The sequence below is a fragment of the Papio anubis genome, chromosome 12 (assembly GCF_008728515.1).
Source record: "Papio anubis isolate 15944 chromosome 12, Panubis1.0, whole genome shotgun sequence".
Lineage (NCBI taxonomy): Eukaryota > Metazoa > Chordata > Mammalia > Primates > Cercopithecidae > Papio > Papio anubis.
Genome location: NC_044987.1, coordinates 13,460,911 through 13,477,958, shown reverse-complemented (window position 1 = coordinate 13,477,958; position 17,048 = coordinate 13,460,911). Strand labels below are relative to the sequence as shown.

General features: G+C 36.3%; 1 protein-coding gene across 4 annotated transcripts in view; it reads left to right on the top strand.

The window, feature by feature from the left end:
- Positions 1-17,048, top strand: part of TBCEL (tubulin folding cofactor E like) — a 69,382-nt gene that overhangs the window by 49,038 nt on the left and 3,296 nt on the right. For 3 of the 4 annotated variants that reach the window (XM_031652862.1, XM_031652864.1, XM_031652863.1), the window contains one exon: positions 12,296-16,283. In XM_031652862.1, coding sequence (XP_031508722.1) covers positions 12,296-12,614 — 319 coding nt within the window. In that variant the 3' untranslated portion in view covers positions 12,615-16,283. Of the gene's footprint in view, positions 1-12,295; positions 16,284-17,048 lie in introns of those variants that run through there. The other variant, XM_031652865.1, reaches the window with a different exon arrangement.

The window sequence follows — 17,048 nt, the reverse complement described above, 5'->3', positions numbered from 1 at the left end:
ATCTTTTTCATTTTTGTTTGCTTTTTGTCAGTAAAACACTACTAAAAATTATTGAGAGTAATAAAACATTCATGTTCACGCTGTTCAGAACTGATGATAGTTAATATTTTATTCTACTTTGAGTTTATTTTTCATTAAAAAGAAATAATATTATACATAAAATTGGAGTGCCTTTTTTCTACTAATCTCAGTCCTACTTCTTACTCCAAAAGTAACCACTAGCAGAAATTTGATTTGTATCCTTGATGTCTGTTTTTCATATTTTATATCTCCATTGAAATATAAAGTAGCATTTTATGATTCTTTGTTAGTGTGAATTGCTATTTCTTCCCTCATACTGTGGCTTTTCAACCTTGTCGAAAGGGCAAGCACACGATTATAGCTGTGATGGTTTAGCATTTGCTCTGCTACTTGAGATAATGGAGAGCAGGTTCTTTTAACTCAAGATACAATCGATCCTGGGAGAGCAAGGAGCAAGGAGCCACGAACCCTGGATTCTATCCAAGCCACGAGGGATTTTATGCCCTGGGCTTAGATTATAGTGCATCAGGGTAGCCTTCCACCCTTTAGCACAGAGCTCGGTATTCCAAAGGCCACAAGGGGTTTTAGACCCTGGACCCCGGACATGTTCCAAGACTTACATTATGTCAGACATGCAAACCCTGCCTCAGCTTCTCCCAACACTCAGCTTTTCCCAACAGATTTAGGTTGAGGTTCACTTTTTTTTGCCAATAGTTGTCCAGTTGCTTTAGCATTGTCCATTTGAAAAGGCTGTCTTTTCCCCATTGCATTGCTTTTCTACCTTTTTCAGAAATCAGGAAAGTATATTTGTTTTGGTGTATTTCTAGTTTTCTTTTATGTTCCATTGATCTGTATGTTTGTGAACAGTATCACAATCTCTTGATTACTGTGACTGTATAGTAAGCTTTAATTCATGTTGAATGATTCCTCACACTTTATTCTTCAAGATTGTTTTAGCTATTTTAGGGCCTTTGCTTTTCCATATAAATTTTGAACTAATTTTATCTCTGTCTGCAAGAAAACTTGGCTGAAGTTTTAACAAGAATTTTATTAAACCTATAGATCAGTTTGGGGAAGGTTAATATTTTTAGTATGTGAGACCTTCCAATGCATGATTACAGTATGTCTCTCTGTAAGGCCTTCTCTGATTTCTTCCACTAGAATTTTGTAATTTTCAACATACAAGTCCTATTCGTCTTTTATTAGATTTACACCTAAGTACAGTGTTGTGTTGCTTAATGACAGGGATACGTTCTGAGAAATGCATCATTAGGCAGTTTTGTCATGTGAACATCATAAAGTGTACTTACATAAACTTAGATAGTATAGCCTACCACACACCTAGGTTATATGGTATAGTTCATTTTCCTATGTGGTGTAGGATATGGATTAAGTGTTTTGTTTTGTTGCGTATGGGTGCCAGTTACTCCTGCAAAATTCACTGGTAAGACTATCCTTTTTCTATTGAATTGATTTTATACCTTTGTCAGAAATAAACTAATCAGATAGGTGGCCTGTATTTCTGTATTCTGTGTGTATTGACCTGTGTCTCTATCCTTTTGCCAGTACCACACCATCTTGATGACTGTAGCCTTATGGTAACTGTTCAATTAAGGTAGTGTGGGTCCTTCAACTTTGACATTTTTCAATATGGTTTAAGCTGTTCTAATTCCTTGCCTTACATATAAATATTAGGGTATGCTTGTTGAAGTCTATGAAACATTCTTCTGGGATTTTGGTTAGGATTGTGTTGAATTTATAGAAGAATTTGGCCAGAATTTACATCTTAATAACATTGATTATTCCTGTCCATGAACCCAGTATCTCTTTCCATTTATTTAAGTATTCTTTAAAAAACTGGTGTTGTATATTTTCCACATAAGGATTCTGTACATATTTTGCTACATTTTATTTAAAGATTTCATGTATCTTGGTCCTGTTATAAGTAGTACTGTTTTAAAATTTCAAATTAAGTTGTTCACTGCTAGGCATAGAATTACAGTTGGTGTTTGTAATTGGCTCTGTATTCTACGGCCTTGATAAATTTATTTATTAATTCTAGTAGATTTTTAATAAATTGTTTGTAGACAACCGTATTGTCTGTTACTTAGCATAGTGCATGTCTTCTTTTCCAACCAGTATGACTTTTTACATTTTTGTTGTTTTTTAGACCTTATTACACTGACTTGGACCTCCAGTATAGTATTGGAATAGGAGTAGTGATGGCAAACACCCTAGCCTTTTTCCCTGTTTAGGAAAAAATCATTCATTACACCACTAAAAGTGGTGTTAGCTATAGGTTTTTTTGTTCATGACCTTTATTTGATTAAGGACATTTCCTTCTATTCCAGGTTTGCTGGAGCTTTTATCCTGAATGGGTACTGAATTTATTCAAATGCTTCTTCTGCATCTACTGAAAAGGCTATACCATTTTTCTTGATGTATCAATATAGTGAATTATATTAATTGCACTTTTAACCAGCCTTGAATTCCCAAGATAAATCCCACTTGTTATGATGTATTATCTTTTCTTATATGTTGGTGAATTTGATTTGCTAATATTTTGTTAAGGATTTTTGTGTTTATGCTTATAAGGGACATTGTTGTATAATTTTCTTATAATGTCTTTGTCTTGTTTTGATATCAGGGTAGTGCTGGCCTCATTTTTGAGTGTTCTCTCCTTTTTTTCTGGAAGAGTTTGTGTAGAACAGTGTTATTTTCTTCTAAAATATTTAGTAGAATTTATCAGTGGAGCCATCTGAGTCTGGTGTTTTCTTTGCTGGAGGTTTTAACTACGAATTAAATTTATTTAATGGACATATAGCATGATTCAAGTGATCTGTTTCTTTTTGAGTGAGCTTTAGTAGTTTGTATTTTTGAATGAATTCACCCATTTAATTATAATTGTTGAATTGAATTATAATTGTTTTATTTAAGCATAAATTTTTTCATAGTATTTGCTTATCATAAGCCTTTAATGTCTTTGTGGTCTGTGGTGATGTTCCCTCTTATAGTTCCAGTATTGGCATCATCTTTTCTTAATCAATCCAGCTACAGGTTTATCAAATTTACAAACCTTTTTAAAGAACCAGCTTCAGGTTTTATGTGTTTTCTCTGTTTTAGTTTTTACATTTCATTGATTTCTGCTCATATCTTTATTTCTTCCTTCTTCTTGCTTTGGATTTAATTTGCTCATCTTTTTATGGTGTTTTCAGTATAGATCATTGATTTGAGACTGTTCTTTTCTATTATAATATTTAATTCTATAAATTTTCCTTTAAGCACTGCTTTAGATACATTCTTGTAATTGGGATTTGTTATATTTGAATTTTCATTGAATTCAGATATTTTCTAATTTGTCTTGTGACTTCCTCTTTGACTCACTGGGTTATTTACAAGTATGTTGTTTATTTTCCAGATATTTTCCTTATCTTTCCAGGGATTTTCCTCATCTTTCTATTAATTATTTCTAGTATAATTTCGTTATAGTTAGAGAATGTACTTTGTACTATTTCAATTCTTTTAAAGTCTGTTGTGGTATATTTGAGGTACATTTTCGATTTAGAATATGGTCTTTCTTGGTCGGTATCTCATGTGTACTAGAAAAAAATGTGCATTCTGATGTTGTTGGTCGGCATGTTTTATATTTCAGGTATTTTATATCATTAACAGTTTTCTGCTGGTTTTATCAGTTACTGAGAGGAGTGTTGATTTCTCCAATTATAATTATGGGTTTGTTTATTTTTATTTGTTGTTCTACCAGTTTTTGCTTCATTATTTCTTGTGTACATATCTGTTTTTAGATACATACGCATTTTGGATTGTTATGTCTTTCTGTTGGGGCTTGCCTCTCCCTGTCTAATGGTTTTGCCTCTAAGCAGCTCACCTAACTCCTGGTCCAGAACCAGCTCTTATAATGGAATTTGGAGAACCTGTCCTGCAATAATTACGGAGATAGTACATATTCCTAGTCTTAAGCACCAAGTGATTTAATTCAGTTCCTGATGGTGGAGCTACCTTTTTATTCTTTTACTTATTAGAACCATTGCTCTACAAAGGTAGCCTTAGGCAGTGGATCTGCACAAGTTTTCTTTTTTTCATCCTCATTTCATGCACAGCCTCTCAGCACCCAGTTCTACCCCTACTTCAAGCAGGGAACCTGGCTCTAGTTCCCCTGCCTCCCATGAAGCACATTCAGTCTCCTTTGCCTTGTGTGACCTGCACTCCTTACTGCTTCTGCTGCTGTAGATTTCTAGCCTGGAGGTCTTGTAGTTTTAGTTCTATGACTTGTATTTCTGTTCAGTTTCTGGTCCATGGAGATGCTTATCATTTTTGAGCCTGGGCTATATCTTCTTGGATTTCAACCTTTTACATTTTACCAATTTTTACTCTGCGTCTGGAGCAAAAGTGCAACATGTTGATAAATGTGGATTGAAATCATTCTTTTAACTGCTGTATGGTATTCTATCATATGAATAGATCACATTCTATTTATCCATTACTAGATGATTTTTGATAACACTTGAATTTAAGAAATAGTGAGTTGAAACAAATGTAGTTCCATGACTTAAGCTCTGTTGAAAAACTCAATGGAAAATACTAAATTCACTTCAAGATACTTTGCTATATGTGTGAAAGGTGACATTAAATAATTCTGGAGGTAGGTGAAATGCAGACATTTGCGGAAGACAAGTGGGAAACATCTGTGGCTTCAGGTAAGTGGAATGAGCTCTGTGGTGGAACTCATAAAAAGAAAAGAGAGTTCAGGAGTGAATTTTTAGAACTACCCAAGTATAGGTGGTAATAAGAGAAATGAGAACCCTTGAAGAGAGATTGAATGGGGACATTTGAAATGTAGGAATGAGAAAATAATTTCTAGAACAATATTTACTATTGCAGCAAACCATTAAGATGATGAAACTAAAACAGTGATAGTCTCAGAATAACACCTGAGTTCTAATCTCCACCTTTCCTTTCACTAGTTATGAGGCTTTGGGTTAAAAAACTGGGTCTCAATTTTTACATCTGTAAAGTATGTAATAGATGGTTTCTAAGGTTCCTTCTACCTGTAAAATGTGATGCTTATGTGTTTTAATAAGTGGAATGTTGGTGACCTTGAGAAAACCTTGAGTAGGTTGTCAAGTCCCAGTTGTAGAATGTTAAGGAGGTTTCTTTGATGTCCCAGGATATGATGCCACACAAAAGTGAGAAGGCATACTGTAGCAAGAGACATTAGATAACAGCAGTCAGAAGATGTTTTGAATGTACTTTTGAATCCCTCCCAATGCCTTGGGAAACAAACTCAATAATTTTTTTTTTTTTTTTTTTTTTTTTTTTTTTGGAGACGGAGTCTCGCTCTGTCACCCAGGCTGGAGTGCAGTGGTACAATCTCAGCTCACTACACCCTCCACCTCCCCAGTTCAAGCAATTCCCCTGCCTCAGCCTCCTGAGTAGGTGGGATTACAGGCGTACACCACCACGTCTGGCTAATTTTTTTGTATTTTTACTAGAGGTGGGGTTTCACCATGTTGGCCAGACTGGTCACAAACTTCTGACCTCAGGCAATCCACCCACCTCGACCTCCGAAAGTGCTGGGATTGCAGGTGTGAGCCACCACACCTGGCCATATTTTTCTTATAGTTAATTAAACTTCAAGGTTTGGTTTAACCAAGTGAACCATCTGGGATTTTTCATGTTTTATTTGTTACATTTCTTAAAAAAAGAGATACATGTATTAGGGATTTATTTTGAAGTAATACAGCATTACCTAGAGTAAAGACTTCGGTTGATTCAATATTTGTCTGCATTTGAGGAATGATTGATTAACAGAATTGTTAACTTGAGATTACTACATAAGCTACCCATGAATACACCTCTAGACAGTTGTAAGGGATAAATAGAATACTTCTGGGATATTTATGATCCCTCTAGACAGTTGTAAGGGATAAATAGAATACTTCTGGGATATTTATGATCCCATTGTGGCGTAGGCACCTGCAGAAAATGTAAATCCCTTTATTTTTCCCTAGGATGCTCCTAAAGATTGTGAATTTGGAGATTTGATGTCCAAATCTGGATGCTTTCTGCCATTGGAAAGTCACTGATTCTAGACAGAGTTTCATTTTACAATTTCCTAAAAATTATGTAAAATATATACTGTTTATTTAGGATCATTTATAAGGCTAATCAAACATGAGAACAAATTAATGTTTGTTTTAGGTTTTATAATAAATAGAAACACAGACTAAGACATATGGCAGGAACCTGTGGTCTTTTTCAAATAGTGTACCACATCTTCCTATTCTGGAGTCATATATGACTGAATTGTGATTGAGGAAATGCCCCCAGGTCTTGGGAATCAAGAGTGAGGATTGGCAAGATGGAGAAACAGGCATACCTCTCCTAAAAATGACCACTGTGCTACTAAAATCTGCTCTTATGTAACATTAGACAGGTGTGTCATGGACCAGGACCATGAGTTTATGAAGGTTTGCTTATTTGCACTGGGAGTAGAGCTAGCCTGGTTCCACCGCAGATAGCTTCATTCTCTCTTCCTCTCTTTGTTAGTATCACCTTCAACCCCACTCTGCTGGTAGCCTGATTTCTAACTGCTTATGATTCAAAGACCCCTAAAGTTGAAAGAAGCTTCTCTCAGTGGGTGTTTTTATTTAATAAGAAGGGGAAAAAAAACGCACCAGTTTGCCTGTGGGTGGTATTCTTCACAGGGTTGCAGCTAGCATTTGGTTTCCATTTATCACTCTCAGTTGCCCACGTGGTTATGCTGGCCTTTATGCTGTTTGTAGTAAATTTTGTTTTACTTGTGGTTGGCCATTTTCTGTTAGAAGGTCATGGTGGAATGCACCAGAGAACTTCTGAACATGGCATACTTTACATTTTAGCATTTGATGATTGTAATACCTCCTTATCGGTAATATTTTCCAAAGTAGATTTATTTACATTTTGCCCACTTCAGAAGTGAGGCTTATGAATATTAAATACTTGTTAATGGTCAGATGAAGGTACTGACTGGTAGAATATAAATCAAAATCATTAATTTCAGAGCATGCTTAGTCAGCAGAAACCATCTACCTCTTCAGAGTATAACTTCAGGAAGACGTTGGAACTCATGCTAAGAAAAGCTCAGGCGTATAGTTCAGTTTGGATGGACTTTTGGATAATGAATAAAATATATAAGTTGAAAGACTAGGACAGAATTGCTTTCTGAAATTTACTGGACATTTTGTAAAATCATGATTTCTTATATTTACTAATTTTTCCTGCTTAAAGATAAGTGGAAAATAAGAAAATTGGGAGAAAACAGATTATCTTGAAACCATGATTTTTATTTGTGTAGCTTTTAAGGGAACATATTCAGTATGTATAGTGAATCACAACTCTAGTACACTTGCTTCTTTTTTATTTAATAGTGAATATTTCTCAAAGCCCGCATCCAAAGCCTAACCCATCTATAAAAGTCTGCTGGCCTTACCTATAAATTAATAAATAAACATTGATTTTAAGATTTTAACAAGTGGAAAGGAAGGTGCAGAAAATGGTAATGGTGATGACACAAAATAAGGTTGGAAAGTTATGAAGGAACCAGATCATGAAGGGCTTTTTATGCTTACTGTATTCGTTTTCTATTGCTGCTATAATAAATTACTATAAACATAACGGCTTAAAGCAATACCTACTTAGTATTTCACGGTCCTGTGGGACAGAAGTCTGGGCACAGTGTGACTCAGCTGAGTTCTCTGCTTAGGGTCTCACAAGGCCAAAATCAATATGTCAGCAGGGCTATTTTCTATATCAGAGGCTCTGGAGGAGAATCTCTTTGCAGGTACAGTCAGAATGGTGGCAGAATTCTCTTCTCTCTTACACTTTCCATGTGTGCCATCTTCAAACCAGCAATGGTGTGTCAAATTCTGGTGCTTTGACTGTCTCTGACTTCCTCTTTTGCTACTAGTTGGAAACTCCGTTTTTGAAGGCTCATATGATTAGATTAGGCCTACCCAGATATGGGAGCCAAAATTCTGCCTACCACAATCATGTTGAAGAGTTAGGACTTTATTTTGGTGGGTATTATGTGATTTTAAGTAGAGGAGTGATGGGATACAATTTGTGCTTTATAACAAACCCTGTGGCTATCATAAAGACAAGAATTGTCTTGGGCCACCCTGAGATCATGGAAAGCCATTAGCTTTTTTAAGAAGAAAGGGATTTCAGACAGTGAATAAAGTGCTTACAAAATCTGTGGAAGGGCTGGAGGAGCAGACTTAGGCCTCCTCTCTAGGATTGACTCTAGAGTAGTACCATGGAACTGGCCCACCAAGGGCACTGCTCACCTTTGGAAGGAATCAAGTAAAGGGAAAATTCACAAGCTGCTGTCCCTGGTGCTGATCACATCACTTTAACTGTGATCTGGAGATCAGCAAGCTGCTGCTGGGGTCGTTGACTCTAGAAACTGACTGCTTGAACTGTGCGATCTAGTCATTTGGAAGCCTCTACCCAAACTGTTTCCACACTATATCTACTAGATCTACTGCCTCTCTCCAGGGCTGTGATTGATAGAAGCTAAATCTCATTGGCAACAGAGTATGGGAAATGTATTTTTCAGCTTTTCCATCTTTGAAATACAGGAAGGCCTACCAGGAGGAGGGTGAAACAGATATTGAGAAAGCTCATCTAGTTTATGCAGCCACAAAAAATTGTAGCAATCTAGGTTATTAATTATAGTGGCCTGAATTTATAAGGTGAGTGAACAAGAGAAATGCAGATAGATTCATGGGATATGTAGGAAGATGAGTGGGATGTGGTAATTGATTGAATGAGAGAAGTAGAGAAGAGAGAGGAGAGAAATAAATAAGAATGACTGTCCACTTTCTGGCTAGGATAATTAGATAGTTTCCAGTGCCACTTACTGAGATACGAAAGACTAGAAGAGAACACAGTTGGGGACTGGCAGTTGTTTTTGAACATGTTGATTTTGAGAAAACTAAGACTTCAGAGTGTCTGAATTTATAGGTCATTTAATTTTTAGATGTACTTGCCCATTTATGGAAGATAGGCTAATTTCTGAATGTAGGTCATAATTTTGTGTACAAATATGTTTATGGTTGAGATTAATTCAGTTGGCTATAATGTCAAGTATGAATGAGTCTAGGAGTATACAGTTGTTACTGTGTTTTAGTTTTATATTTAAATAGATTCAGGGCTTATCCCTAGTTCTTTAATCTCAGTGTTGAGTAGTGGGGTTTTGTTTTTGTTTTTTACCAGAAGGACTCATGGTGCTCTATTTCTTATTTCTCATTTTAGAATATCTGCTTATTAAATTTATTTCTGGAAAAAACGTGGTGCCTTAGTTCATTTTGTGTTGCTATAACAATACCACAGACTTGGTAATTTATAAAGAAAATAAATTTATTTCTCAGTTCTGCAGGCTAGAAAATCCAGTATCAGGGTGCCAGCATCTGGCTATGGCTTTCCTACTGTATTATCCATGATGGAAGGAGGAAGGACAAGAGAGCAAGAGAGGGCTGAACTCACTTTTGCCAGGATAACTAGCCGACTCCCTCTGTAACACCATTAATCTATTCATGAAGCCCTTGTGACCTAGTCGCCTCTAAAAGGTGCCCCCTGTCAACACTGTTGCACTGGGTATTAAGTTTCCAGCACATGAGCTTGGTGAGGGGGAGCACATTCAAACCAAAGCACTAGGTTAGGTATAATATTTTGGGGCCATTCTTTCTAATTCATTTATTTGGGTCTGTGTCGGTGGTGTTTTGCTCTTCAGTTTGTTTCTTTAGCTCTGCAGTCTCCATTTTCATCTCATTCTACAGTTTATCATTTATCTTTGAGTGCTGGTTTTATATTGAAGTACTTAGTAATTTCTAGACTTTTGAGTTTTGTGGAGTGTTTTCTTTTTCTTCAGTTGTGTTTTCTCTCAGATTGAGTTCTGCCTCTGTCTTTTACTTATTATGTGTTCCTCTCTATTCTTTTTGCTGTGGTATGTGCTCTGTTGCTATTTTGTGTCTCCTCATCTTGTTTGTGCTTGAAGTGGTCACTTCTCTTCATGTCATCTCTTTGCTGAAATGTAGTATGAGTAAATTCTCTTTGAACACTTTGGCATTGTTTCTTTTGTTACTCCTAGGCAAAATATGAGAGCTAGGGTATTACAATTTTACTTTTCTATAGTCTGAAGGTAAAACATCTCTAGACTTGGGTTCAGTTCTTATTTGACCACTGGGTTCTGCTGTCTTTTCTGAGATTTTGTTAAATTTTCGTAACCTAGTTTCAGTTATTTGAAGGCATATACTAGGATATGGGGTGGGGAAAAGATACCCCTAGACTTTGAATCATCTTACCTTTTCAGTTTAGAGCCTTGGAAAATTTCAAGTCCTGGCAGCTTTGTGTTTGTTTGTTTTGCTTTGTTTTGTTTTGTTTGCCTTTGCTAAAATCCTGACATCTTGAAGTCCCACCTAAGTAGATTTCAATCATTCATATATCTATATCTATATATATGTGTGCATTTTTTTTTTTTCTGAGACGGAGTCTCACTCTGTCACCCAGGCTGGAGTACAGTGGCACAATCCCAGCTCACTGCAACCTCCACTTCCCGGTTCAAGCGATTCTTCTGCCTCAGCCTCCTGAGTAGCTGGGACTACAGGCGCGCACCACCACGCCTGGCTAATTTTTTGCATTTTTAGTAGAGACAGGGTTTCACCATGTTGACCAGGCTGGTCTCGAACTCCTGACCTCGTGATCCACCTGCCTCAGCCTCCCAAAGTGCTGGGATTACAGGTGTGAGCCACTGTGTCCAGCAATCTTATATGTTTTAATGGGTGTATGTGCTTTAAAATAAGCTTCAGAGCAGCAGTAATATAATGTAAATATTTTTATTTGTTTATGAACATAGAATTTACAAAGTGTTTAGTCGTTTGATATTTTATTTGGTTCTTATGACTGTCTTATACAGTAGGAAGGGAAGAAATTATTCCTAATTTTACTAATGAGGAAACTGAGATCCAAAAAGACAGTGAGTTGCCAAGTCACACAGCTAATTATAAAATGGAGTCAAGACCCTGAAGACAGAGCCAGGGCTATTTTTAGCGTTCCCTATTATTCCACTTATTAGAAATGATTACTTCCATCTCTAAGCACAGCAATCTTTTTTTTTTTTCTTTTAAGAGATGGGGTCTCTCTATGTTGTCCATGCTGGTCAAACTCCTGGGCTCAAGTGATTCTTCCCCTTGGGCTTCCCAAGGTGCTAGAATTCCAGGTGCGAGCCACCACTCCTGGCCACAGTGGTCTTACTGTATGTTTAATGTACCCACAAACCTTATTATGACATTGATTTTAACTGAGTTAAAGCTGAAAGTGGTGTGGAGGAGGTAGGGGGATAATTTTGTGTGACTTGTATTCTGATCCTTAATTAAAGTGACCTCACTGTATCTTGGTTTTAATAAAACTAATATTAATTTTTTTCAGCATTTTTTCCCTTTCTGATATGTAGGAAACTTGTAAGTGTCCTTGATAAAATTGGATCTAGATCCTCCAGGGCTGGCAGTGCAGACAGAATTTTCTCTATGGGAAACGTGACCTTTGTGGGCCCTATTCTCATCTCTGTAATTCACTTTCCTCTTGGTGTCTTTTGCTCTGTATTCCTTCCTTGATTAAGAAACGTGTATCCCTTATTTACCACTTTTTTCCAAGAATGTATTCTTGATTCTTCCATAAATTCTATGTATTACACCTGAAATTAGATTGGAACATTCAAACAAGGCATCTCTGAAAGAGTTAGGTTAATTGCTAACATACAACTACATGTTTTTCTTTATAAGTTATGGCTTCTCCAGGCCTCAGAAACTGCTGGCCTCCCTCCGTCTTTCCATCTATTCCCAAGAGATACATGCCTGGATATCTGCACTTCTTGGTGATGACACCCAAGAAAGCAAGTTCTACAGAGAGATTGGACTTCTATTATCTTTATAGTGTCTACTTTTCTAGGTTCCATTTTTTCCTAAGCCTATTCTTAGGTAATCATTGATTAATAGTAGGCATGTGACCATCTTCAGGAAAAACGATTCCCCGGTTTTACAGTGGCCTCCCTCAGGCACTCATATTAGGTCACAGAATGCACAGTATCATAATGATAGAGTAAGATTTTTTAAAGATGTTGAGCCTAGTAATATTGTTTATCTGTAGTTGGGAAGAAGTCCACAGTACATGTGCTAGTAGTTTAAGCTGACAGTGTTGTTGTTTTTAATCCTTCTAGGTATCATGAACTGATCACAAAATATGGGAAGTTGGAGCCTTTGGCAGAAGTGGACCTAAGACCCCAGAGCAGTGCAAAAGTAGAAGTCCACTTTAACGATCAGGTGGAAGAAATGAGCATTCGTCTGGACCAAACAGTTGCAGAACTAAAGAAACAGTTAAAAACTCTGGTACAGTTACCCACAAGCAACATGCTTCTCTACTATTTTGACCATGAAGCACCCTTTGGCCCAGAGGAAATGAAGTACAGCTCTCGGGCATTGCATTCTTTTGGCATTAGGGATGGCGATAAAATTTACGTGGAATCCAAAACAAAATAACCTCTACCAGCCTTGTGAAAACGTACACATAAGGACTTGTTGCAGGGCATTTGTTTTTAATGTGGTTTTCTTTAGGAGGGAGGAGGTTGTTTTTGTTTTGTTTTGTTCTGTTTAGATTTGGGAGGGATTTTGTATTTTTTCCCCCCTGGAGTGGGTAGGGGGCCATTTTTGGTATTTTCTACCACAGATTTACTTGGCTCAGCCAGTGGAATTGGCCACATTTCCAGTGTATGTGCCCTCTGTAAGGAAAGATGACAAAGAAATCACCGACTTCTTACTGTGTTCACTGGGATTTGCCTGCCACCTGATTATCGTTACTGTTGGGTACACTTGTGAAGATAACATGAACAGTGTAGCCTCTTAGAAGGGTCTCCTAGAGAATTTAAACGGGGGGACAAGGAATCTTCATAGGAAGGGCCAGAACTTCTCTCTCCCAGTTCTTCCTTCCGCTACCCTCCCTCCTTGGCTTTTTTGGTTCAGTTCCATTTTTTTTTCATTTTGATGTGTGGTTTACCTAATAGTTTTGTTCTGTTCATAATTCTTATTTCTCAACCTGAGTGATGTTTTTGTTCTCATTTCTCCCTTTTGAAATAATTGAAAGTGTTTTAAGCATTTTTCAACCTGATTCTAATCTCAGGTACGCAGTAAGAAGCTATAACTCTGTTAGAACCTCGAAGAAGAATAGATGTAGAGTGAAAACTCCAGGAAAACTTGCAGTTATTCTGGAAGCACCGGCAGAACAGTCTGATCTCTTTGTATGTTACTGACTCACTTTTAATGTCCCTTGTACGTTATGTCAGCCATTATTTTCATAACATGAAATATGTCAGATTCTAGAGTTCTTTTGTTTTTGCTTATTGAATGTATTTTCTCATGTCTTTCTTTTTCATTACTTTAAACTATTGGGAACTGAGGCCTGACTTTATAAATAATTCAATAGAGTCCTGGATACGTGCACCAGGAGAGTTGAGAATTAGCTCGCAAACTATCTATGGTGTGTGTGGGGAATGAAGTTGAGGAATGTGGGGGGAAGAGCTTATGACTTTCCCACCTGTGTCATCCATTCGAAGACCTTACTCTTGCACTTTGCATTAAAAGTGGGAAACATTAATCAAAGGGAGCTTTTATGCTCAGGTTTTCCCTGGGGCTTTGTGATGTAATAATTGAACAATTCTTTTGTTTTACATTTCAATTTAGTTGCCTCATAGAAGTATAACTGCCCAATCTATGAGTAAAGTATAAGTGTCAAAACTTCACAATTGCCTCCAAGTCATATTTTTTGCAGAAGCACATTTAAAGCACTTTTCTGTAAAAGCTAGTTCCTTACCTACTTGGAAATCTTTTTGTTTGTTCTTCTATTCCTTTGTTAATCAGATGTAATCCCTTTCTTTAATGTGTATTTTTCTCGGTCCACCATGTTTATAGATGGGAAGCTTGAGAAATACAAGTGTGTAAGTGAAGTATTTTTCAAAGAATGCAATTATCTGATTGCATTTGACCTTTTGACCTTTGTTACATAATTCCACCCCTCCTACAAATTTAATTTTTTAATGAAATTTTTAGGTGACTCTTGTAAAGTCTTCATGTATGAGGAGTTGTGTTTATTAACGCTACTTTTTAAATTTTCCTGTGCCATGTGGCAGATGTTTATTCTCTTAATGCACTTCAGGTTTGTTATCTGTAAAGCCTTTGACCCAGGCCTACTGAGTCAAATCTACATTCAGTGTAACATTAAAGGTGGAAACCAAAGGGTTTGAGAAAGATGAATAAGGCCTATTCTCCTTCTGCTGCAGACATTATCTTTCAAAATCATAAAAATGAGCCATGGAGATCCAGGCTGGGTATAGACAAGAATAATTATTTTGCAAACACATTTTCCTGACAGACTTTTGGTAGGAAAAAAGTATGGCAACAGTGTCATGAAGATTGAAACTGTAGGTGCTTTGTGTATGTACGCATGAGTGCAGATGAGTTTGAGAGAGAAACAGTGTAATTGAGCCCCAAGCTTTTGTCCGCCTGGGAAACAGATGCATTCTTATTTTTTGAAGTTGTATGACCCTGGACTGTCCCACAGCAGAAGGCAGAACAAACATGTTATGCTTTAATCATAAGTGGAATGGTCACAATTAATAAGATATTTTATATATGGCAAAGTTTTATGAAATGCTTTTTTACTATTAGAGACCTGTTTCTTCTGTTATTACAGAACACAGTGTTTATCAACTGCGGGCATAATTCCTTTATTATACAGTTGCATGTAAAGGGAGCTTCTCATTTAATTCAGCGAATATGGGTATTTTTACGGCATTGTAATTGATGGTTTTAATAATTGCTGAATAATTTTTGATTAAGAGAAAAATGTAATACAATTACTGGTCTTTTAGAGTTACAGGACAGAAGTTAATGCAAAAAGCTATTTGAGCATGTGTACTTATAGATTCATTTGGGTGGCTGAGTAAAGATGCTGCTTTTGAAATAAAATTGGTGCTGTGTAGACACTTGTAACCAAAATTGTTTTTATAACAGGACTAAAGGAGAGAAGAGACCATGGACCTTTGAGTTTACATGTTATGCCTAATTGATTATCTGCAGCTTATCTGTATTTTAATACTGACTTTGCCCAGATTCAGTGAGAGCATATTATTGACATTTTGAGGCAAAATGCTGTCATAGCCAGTATTACTGATATGTTGCCACAGGCACAATGTATGGAACATACCTTTTCTAAAATAGGAATTATTTCCAGTTATGAAAAAGGAAAAGAGTAATAAAGAAAACCAAATCAAAGCCAAGGGATCTTTTCTACATGTGGGTAAACGGCTGCTGAAGCCATTGGAGAAATCAATTTTTGAATTTGAATTGTCGAAATATCCTAGATTGCTTTAAAGGAAAAAATCCAGTCATATATCTTTTTTTATTATTAAGTTTTTGCAACCTTTTGCCACCATTGCCATAAATACGTAAGAAAGCAGCAGATAGTATAAGCCCCTTGTTATTAAGACCTTTCAGTTAATATTAAGGCCAAAATGTAACTTGAGCTACGTATAACAGGGCTGAATGCTACAGTGTTTTTAAAAATTTCACTTATTTTTAAAGAAAGGAAAATTCAGTTCTAACCAGATGTTCCAGCTGTGTTGCTCAACCAGCAGTGGTAGGAGCAGAGAGCACTTGCACTACGAGCTGATCACCATTTGAGGCGTGCAGCTGATAGCTGTTACTAACGCACATGTGAGTGTAGCTTGCTGCATGAAAATACTAGGCTCTAGGGCATGTAAAACATGAATACAGAATACTAGATTGTTCTAAGTAATGTCATTTCTGTTTATGAATTTGATTTTTCCCTTCATTTCATGTCAAATTGAAAATGCAAACAAACTGCTTTCAAGAACACCCAGAGCTATCTGTGTTACCAGATGTGTTGTGAACACTCTACTATTTTTCATAGGTGCTTCCTTGAAATATATGTCCATTGTAGTGGTGGAGAGGGACTGGACTCTCTCAGGCTCTTTACTTGCCAGTTGTCTCCTGCAGTTAATGGAAATATATATATATATATAAATTATATTTTAGAATATAATTTAAACATGAAGGTCTATTCTTTGCATTTTTTATTTATATATATATATATATATAGATAATCTTTAAAAAATTAAAATTCAAGTCCATTTTCTCTTTGTGTTCTGATTTTTTTTCTGGAGTGTGGGGTCAAGGTATATGTTTATTTTTATATAGCTAAAAATACTCATTGGTTCTGTGGTTGAGTTCTCTGGAGGATTGGCCCAAACTAGTAAAAGTCTGACCATTTTGACAAATTTAATTGGAATTTTGCCAGAGTTGAAAACTAGAAAACAAAGATTCATAAGAGACGTGTTATTCCTTTTCTGTTAGCAAAATCTTATACTTCTGACATGCTCTTTATACTGCTTTTTTATCCTTTGAGGATAAACCCTGTCTTAAGATATTTGGCATCACCTTTTATGAGTAAGATTGAAAAATCTCATTTGTTGAAATTAAAATTTGCCAGTTCTTATTCAGGGGCTACTTTTTTCCTTAGAAAAATAGTTTTTTATATGTATTAGAATTTTGTACATTTGAACCCTGCTTGCTTATCAATAATTTCTTGGTAAGCCGTTATGAATTAACCTTGCACCAAGGATTAAAGTCTAAGGACTGTAATTTATTTCTGTATTTAAGAGACAGAGTTCATTCACTTGTCTTTCAATGCCTCAGAAATACATAAGTATCATGACCTGTTTAAGATTATTTCTGCCTGCTATTCAAATTTCAAAGAACTGTAATTTAAGCCTCTGTGCTACGTTTTATTTAATTACTATTTAGTATGAGCTTCTCTGAGTACCTGCAAAGTAGACATGTATCAAGACATCCAATAACTATTGGACTGGAAAATACTGTGACTTTCTCTAGTTATTAGAA